Source organism: Benincasa hispida, chromosome 1 (assembly GCF_009727055.1).
Source record: "Benincasa hispida cultivar B227 chromosome 1, ASM972705v1, whole genome shotgun sequence".
NCBI classification, from domain to species: domain Eukaryota; kingdom Viridiplantae; phylum Streptophyta; class Magnoliopsida; order Cucurbitales; family Cucurbitaceae; genus Benincasa; species Benincasa hispida.
This window is the reverse complement of record NC_052349.1, coordinates 12,089,663-12,097,678: the sequence shown is the minus strand read 5'-3', so window position 1 is coordinate 12,097,678 and position 8,016 is coordinate 12,089,663. Positions and strand designations below refer to the sequence as shown.

The 8,016-nt window shown below is 32.8% G+C and overlaps 1 protein-coding gene across 2 annotated transcripts; it reads left to right on the top strand.

Annotated features, from left to right (window-relative positions):
- The first annotated feature begins 2,395 nt into the window (after positions 1 to 2,395).
- LOC120078619 (histone-lysine N-methyltransferase family member SUVH9) lies at positions 2,396 to 7,013 on the top strand. 2 transcript variants are annotated; one of them, XM_039032917.1, is made up of 3 exons: positions 2,396 to 4,753; positions 5,031 to 5,106; positions 6,472 to 7,013. In XM_039032917.1, the coding sequence occupies exon 1, from the start codon at positions 2,613 to 2,615 to the stop codon at positions 4,689 to 4,691; it is 2,079 nt and encodes a 692-aa protein (XP_038888845.1). In that variant the 5' UTR covers positions 2,396 to 2,612; the 3' UTR covers positions 4,692 to 4,753; positions 5,031 to 5,106; positions 6,472 to 7,013. The 2 variants fall into 2 exon arrangements, with proteins under 2 accessions (XP_038888845.1, XP_038888838.1); XM_039032910.1 differs by lacking the exon at positions 5,031 to 5,106 and having other exon boundaries at positions 2,397 to 4,753.
- Positions 7,014 to 8,016: the final 1,003 nt, after the last annotated feature.

Below are 8,016 nucleotides of genomic sequence, written 5' to 3'. Positions count from 1 at the left end.
ATAAATATAATGTATTTAAATTAAAAATTGTAACATATTTTTTTTGTCAAAAAGAAAATGGTAACACATTTATTCACATATTTTAGGAATAAATATCAATTAAAGCTTTGAGTTAATAATTCTAATCATTTAAAATTGATTTGGACTTTCAATTAAGATTTCATTTGCCATTTATCAATTCTTCATTTTGTTGATATAGTATTTGAATTTAGTGATATTTACACGAGATGCAATGATGGTTTTCAAATAAAATCTTAATGAATGGACTATAAATTGATTCATTAATTGTACAAGTTGTAATAGTTGTAGACGTTCAAGAGTTAAATTTTCATGATTTGGAAGTCTAAGTTTAAGGCCTAATTCTGACACGAAGTTTGAGGGGTCCAGATTTTACCATTCAAAATTTGAGTGTGTAATTGCAACTATCACCTTACTTCAAAATTGATTTTTGCAGTTTGCCACAATTAATTTTATTTAATCTAAAATTATTTAATAAGAATTTAGAAAAAGTAATTTTTATATTCAATTAAATTTTAAAAATAGAAGTGAGAAAATATATAAATATGAAAAATTTAACAATGATTCATTAATAAATAACTTGCTTTATCTAACAAGGTAAGCGGTTAAGATGTTTTCATTAATTTTTTACGCCAATTTATTTATTTATCTTTTTTTTTTTAAAAAAAAATTATCACCTTTTCTAACTGTAGATAGATACTTGCTTTTAACTCTAGTTTTCCTGAAAATCTGCCACTGTCCCTAATAGTTTTGAATCTCAAATTTATACTTTCATATTTATATATTTTTCACCTCTATTCTCTCATAAAATTTTCATAGATTCAATTTTGTATAAAAAATTTTTGCCCTGTTTTTCTTACATATTTCAAATGGAACAAAATTAGATTCAAATTAAAGCCTATTTACATCGAAATAAGTTATAAATTAAGTCTTATATGAAAATAATTGAAATAATAAATCTATTTTGTCCATATAACTAAACCATAACAATTTATATTTAACCTTAAAGCCTAAAAAAATAAGTATAGTATTTGGTAAATAAATATTAAATTATCTTATTCTAGTTATAATAACTAAAATAGATGGGTAACTAAAATTGTTTCTTTTTATAAAATATAATTTTAAATAATTGTTTAGAATATATATTTTGTTTACTCTAAATTAATTTTTAGATATTAAGGAAAATATTTTATTAAAAAAATAAGTATGAGGTAATTGTTTTAAAATTAGAAGATATAGATTTGATTAGGTGAGAAAAATATGCCTATGATATTTTTAATTTTAAAGAATAAAATTAAAAATTAAAAATTAATTTTAGAAGAATCTAAAAGTTGACGGGAATAATGGTTAAGGTTTACTTTTAATCACTTTTTATCTCCCAACAACCAAATGTAGTCTTCGCTAATTTTTTAATTTTAAATTAAAATTTACCAAACACTATTTTAAGCTGCAGTTATTGAGTCAAAAGGCCGAATCACAACCACTCTTTAATTTTATCTTACACACAAAATCAAGCATCTATAAGCTTTTAAAGGCAAATTTTCTAAAAATCTATTATATTCTCGAACTAAATTTTTAAATATTCAATTCTATCATGAAAAATGAGTCAATGTATTTACAAATATAGCAAATATCACGGGAACATTTTACTATATTTAAAAATATTTTCAATAATTTTACCATTTTAAATAATTGTCCTAATTAAATATTTACAAAATAAATGGTATTATGTATATAAAAAATAAATGATATTGTGTGGATGAAAAAAATAACATAAAAATAAATAAAAATTATAATACAAAAAGTGAAATTGATAATGAAGCCGTCATTAGCTTTTCGTTTATGAAACATGATTCCCACATATATTTTCGAAATGAAACATAATTCTCACTTGTTCTTTTAAATTCATAAATTTTAATTGATTAATTGAAATAAGTAGTATTGTATAATTGGTGAAAAGGAAAAAGAAAATTAAAATAAAAATTAGAAAATTAAAAACGAAAGAGCTTAATAAAAATATTCCTTAAATGAAAAAAGAAAAAGGAAAAAAACTAAACAAAAACTTTAACATGAAAGAAGGGAAGGAAAAAACGGTAAAAACGTTTCAAAGGAACAAAATGGTATGAAACGTGGCATTATAGGATTGGACAATATAGATGAGTTGCAAAAGGTTTGTTGCAGCCCAGCTACATCCCAATTTTACTTTATTTTAAAATATGACAACTTGAATTATTATTTATAAAAATTATCATTTAAAATTTAAAATTCGAACCTCTAATCTTTCGGTAGAAATGATGAATCGATAAGGATAAGTGAAACCAAAATATCGCGCGAGAAATAGAAGTAAGAAATGTGCAATTGAGCCTTGAAAATGTAAATTGAACAAAATTAAAAATAAAAAAAGAGGAAAAAAAAAAATTCAAGCGCAGCGTTCTTGCAAATTGTGCTCGAATTTTGCTTATGCCTTCAAATTACGCCATGGAAGCTCCAACTGACCTCTCCGAAAAACCCTAGCAGAACCTGACCGGAATCGATCTTCCATGTCCAGACCTCCGTAATTATAGTGCTTGGAAAGATTCGGACGTTATTAGCCAATGGATTCTCCTATCCCCTTCCAAGACCTTAATCTTCTTCCCGACCCATCCACTGCTGTAATGGCGGCCACAACTTCCCCCAAAACAGCCACCACAATCAACTCATCTCTCAACAAATTTGTTGAGACCGGAAAGTTGCTGACCCCCAAACTTGAACCTAAGCTCGAGCCCTTCGACGATCTTTTCGAGACTCGGGAGACTCAACAACCCCAACAAGTTCAGCAACCCTTCTTGTCGAGCCCTTCCTCTAACCTCTTCTCTAACTCTGACTTCGCTCAGACCCCTTTTTCAGACCAAAATCATACCCCGCTTTCTCAGTCTACATCCATTTCCTCTGATAAAGACAATGTTTACTCCGAATTTTACCGCATTTCTCAGCTGTTTAGGTCTGCTTTTGGTAAAGGACTTCAGAGCTATGGCGATGTTGAAGTTGTGGATCCTGATGCTCAAGCAATTATCCCTGTTCCGGAGGAGAATCAGATTTCTACTATGGTCGTCTCTAAGAGGAGGTATGATAAAAGGTCTTCTGAACTCGTTAGAGTCACTGATCTTGGGGTTGAGGACCAGAGGTACTTCCGAGATGTGGTGAGACGGACCAGGATGATTTTCGATTCGCTGCGTGTGTTATCAACGGCGGAGGAGGAGAAGAATCCCGGACTAATCCGGCGACTTAGGGGTGATTTGAGGGCTTCGTCCTTGATGAGAGAGCGCGGTCTGTGGCTGAATCGCGACAAACGGATCGTTGGTTCCATACCAGGGGTGCACATTGGCGATCTATTCTTCTTTAGGATGGAATTGTGTGTTGTGGGGTTGCATGGTCAGGCTCAAGCTGGAATTGACTATGTTCCTGCGAGTCAAAGCTCCAATGGCGAGCCAATTGCCACTAGTATAATTGTTTCTGGTGGATATGAGGACGATGAGGATGCGGGGGACATGATAATCTACACGGGTCATGGTGGGCAAGACAAATTTTCAAAACAATGTATGCACCAGAAACTTGAAGGTGGGAATCTTGCACTGGAGAGAAGTATGCACTACGGGATTGAAGTGAGGGTTATTCGAGGTATGAAGTACGCGGGCAGTGTAGCAAGTAAGATTTATGTATACGATGGTCTGTATAGAATTCTTGATTGTTGGTTTGATGTGGGGAAATCGGGTTTTGGTGTCTACAAGTATAAGCTGTTAAGAATTGATGGTCAAGCGGAAATGGGTAGCTCCGTTTTGAAGTTTGCGGAGAACCTCAGGACTAGACCATTATCTTTGAGGCCTTCTGGTTATCTCAGTCTTGACATTTCACTGAAGAAGGAGGCAGTTCCAGTTCTCCTGTTCAATGATATTGATAATGATCAAGAACCATTGTATTATGAGTATCTTGTTAGGACCGTGTTTCCACCTTTCGCCTTTCACCAATCAGGAAGCGGTACTGGGTGTAGTTGCGTTTCAGGTTGCGTTAATGATTGCTTTTGTTCTATGAAAAATGGCGGGGAGTTTGGTTATGATCAAAATGGATTTCTAGTTAGAGGAAAGCCTATAATTTTTGAATGCGGACCATTCTGTCAGTGCCCTCCTCAATGTCGGAATCGTGTTTCACAGAAGGGCTTGAGGCACAGACTTGAAGTGTTTAGGTCCAGGGAAACAGGTTGGGGAGTTAGATCTTTGGACTTAATACACGCTGGTGCTTTTATATGTGAATATGCAGGAGTTGTGCTCACGAGGGAACAAGCTCAAGTTCTTTCTATGAATGGCGATACATTAATATATCCAAATCGTTTTTCAGATAGATGGGCAGAATGGGGTGATCTATCTCAAATATATTCTAATTATGTGCGGCCATCTTACCCCTCTGTTCCTCCTCTCGATTTTGCGATGGATGTATCCAGAATGAGGAATGTTGCTTGTTATATAAGCCATAGTACATCTCCAAACGTGTTGGTGCAGTTCGTGTTATATGATCATAATAATTTAATGTTTCCTCACCTTATGTTGTTTGCAATGGAAAATATCCCTCCTCTGAGGGAGCTTAGCATTGACTATGGTGTGGCTGATGAATGGTCAGGGAAACTTGCTATCTGTAACTAACTTTGAAAAGGTTATTAATTTTGAGTAAGAGCAGCTTCGAATGCTGAGATCAATGAACCAAGGTAACCTAACTCTTCCCTACTTCGTACAATTTCTTATTAACATAGTTAATGGAGACTCCCGGATCATTTTATACTTATTTCCCTACTGTTCTCTAATTGTGGTTGCTTCTGCACTTTGTTTTTGTGCGTGTGAAAGGGCTCATGAGATTTTTTTGGCATCAGCTATGTAACTTTTATTCAGAGTGCTATTTTGTACATATATTTCTCTTTCTAGTTACCGTTTATGTTATTATAGTAATGCATCCATAAAATTTGATATGAACCCATTTTATGGTAGGGGCTATGGATCTCCTGCTGATTTCTTTGGTCTGCGGTCTGTAAATTTACTTGTTCTAATTGGCTGGAGCTTTTAGGTAGTTGGTCGCATTATGTGTCATTCTTCCATTCTACCCTCCTTGCAGTATAAAGTCCGATTGTTCTTTTCTAGTGTTAGCCATTTTATCTAATTGATTAATATTATATCGAACACCTTTCTATTCATAATTGACATATCTTGTTGAAGTTCACTTAATTTACCTGATTATAATACTCAATTACATGATTGATTTTCTTATGATTTTCTTTTATATCTGTGCTTGTTGAGTTTGCTTCTCTTAGGACAGTCTCAGATTCTGAAGTGAAAATGCTTCCATGAAACGTTCTCATTACTAAATTTATAATGCCATTCATTTTTGTGCATTGGTGATTTGCTACTTGAGTGTGGGGAGGGGGAGGGGGAGGATGGGGAGTGGGAGGAAAACCCATAATTTTTCATCATGTTTCCATGCCATTTGGAGATTTGATGTCTTCAAGAACTAGCTGGCCAAGTACTCGGTAACTTTAATCTGATTCTGTTATTATTTAGGCAATGATCAACAGAGTTGAAGGTCAAAGGAATTGAATGTTATTTATTATTTCTATTATTTTTTTAAAAAGGACTAAGAAGTTTGTGATGTTTAGAAGATCTAACGATGATAATAATGATGAGGAAGATTCCCAAAGGAATGTGTAAAAGTTCTATTATTGCCAATAATTTACCAAGACTTATAGTTGTGATTTTCTATGACAGCAAAATTCATTTAGAGGTAAACCATACCAAAATTTTAACTTGCCAAGTTCAGAATACCTAGGTAATACAAAAGCCTTCAATCATCAATTTGGCACTAGTCAATCAATCAATATCTGAATTATTTGCTACTGTGATCTTGATCCTGTTTTGGGAAATGCAACCAATTGTCTATATAGATATATCCTATCCCCTTCTTTCGAGACTATTCTTTTGTTGGCTAATTTCATAATGGTTATTTGGTTAAAATTTGATAGAATGATAGGTTCTTTGAGCTTTTGATGGAAAATAGATTAAGATTATGGCATACTGAGAATTTATTTTTCCAAGATTTGTTCTGTGTGCAGAAGGTGAATCTTGATGTCAATGACTTCTTTGGTTATGTTTTAAGCTTTGGAGCTAATAGGATGGTAAAACTTTGAAAACATTTTATCAGTTAGGATTGTCTATATACATCAGATTGATAGCCATTCTTATGCACCATCATTGATTTTACTTGGATGATTGAATAGTCCGAGTTTCAGTGCTATTCCTTAATAGCAGAATAGTACTGATTAGCTTGACTGCATATTTGAATTGAAGCCTCATGAAGCCATTTTTTCTTTTTCCACAATTAAGTTAGGTGTTGATTCTGTTCTCTTTACTAATACCAATACCTCAAATGACTATGCAGATGAGAGTTGGAATGTTGTTTGTCTTAAATATTTTTTTGAAGTCACGGTCTAGGACTTTCCTAGCTGTCGGCTGTCGCACCACCCTTTTTCTGGAGAGAGGAGTAGACTGCAAACTTGTTTCAGCTTCCATATCAAGTAATTCATAACCTTTTTTGACTTAAACTTAAATACTGTATTGTCGTTGTTGTATTCAATGTTTGTTGGCTCAGAGATATTAAAAAAATGGGGCACTGCCAAGTTTTTCAATGGGTGAAGAAGAGAAAAAGAGAATGAATTTCTGCAACTGAACACAGACCATGGCAGTGCATTAATACTCTACAGATTTTGGGCTTTTGGATCAAGCCTTTAGATACAGAATTTTCACGAGGAAACTTGAGGCGAAAAACCGTTTCCCGAGGTTGTAAGCATGAAATTGAAAATTTTTTGTACTTTTATAGCTTGTAATTTACAAAGCCCATAATCGGCTAAAAAATTGTACTCTCTGTACAGTTATTTCTTTCAGATGTACAGATGAAGTCTCGGTTCTTTTGTTCCTTCTGAACTCTCTCTCTCTATATATATCCCTTTTCTTTCTCATATTTTTGAATCAGCAGCTCATTGCTGGGTGATCCTGTCTGGGTCTGGCTATTATTTTGTTAGAAGGAAGCTGGTTTCATCTGTAATCATGGTGTTATGGGCATCATCAGCAGTGCACTCTATAAAGGTATGCATTAATAAGTGTAAAAGGTTCATAGTGTTGAGTCTAATTTACTAATAAAATGATTATTTTTCTTGAGCAGATGACATTCAAAGTGTTTAGCCTTTTGAGTAAGGGCTATCAGTATGGCCCCTTCAATGCATGCATTTAATCTAATTAATGGGCTCTGTTTATCTGTTTGTTTGTGAATGAGATGTATATTAGATTTTGATGTTTGAGTTTTTAAAATTTCTTTGCTTGTGGGTATCTGGTTTTCCTTTCACTTCAAATGCTTGGGATTTTTTTTTTGTACTTTATTCATACCTTTTTTTTTTTTTCAGTTCGACAAATTTGTGGTGGGAGATGGACCCTCCAACCTCAAAGAAGGGGAAGGTTTTTCTTTTCTTTTTTTTCTTTTTACTCAGGCCGTGGGAAAGTTGGGTTTTTTATTATTTTTATTTTATTGATTTTTAATTGTATGGTTCTTGTACTTGGAGTAATTGAAATGCTGTTTTTTAAAAGGGGTTTTGAGCTAATAGTAGACTTGGCCTAAATAATAAAATATTTATTAAAATTGACAAATAGAACTTTTACTTCAATGTACATAGATGAGAAGTAATTTATATTGGTATATCAATGCTAAGTTGAGCATAATCAAATTAGTTAGGGGATTGTTTTCAATATAAAAAAAATAATCAAAATATTTATGAATATAACAAAATTTCATTGTTTATTTATTATAGATTAAGATAGATTATTCTCAACGATTTTGTCATTTAAAATATTTTCCGTAGTTATAAGTCATATTCCTTCAATTAAAATTGATTTTAAAAGAATAAAGGTATCTTTTAGACCTGATAAAAGTGAC

Coding starts and splice junctions, on each gene's coding strand:
- LOC120078619 (XM_039032917.1), top strand. CDS start 2,613: ATGGATTCTCCTATCCCCTTCCAAGACCTTAATCTTCTTCCCGACCCA.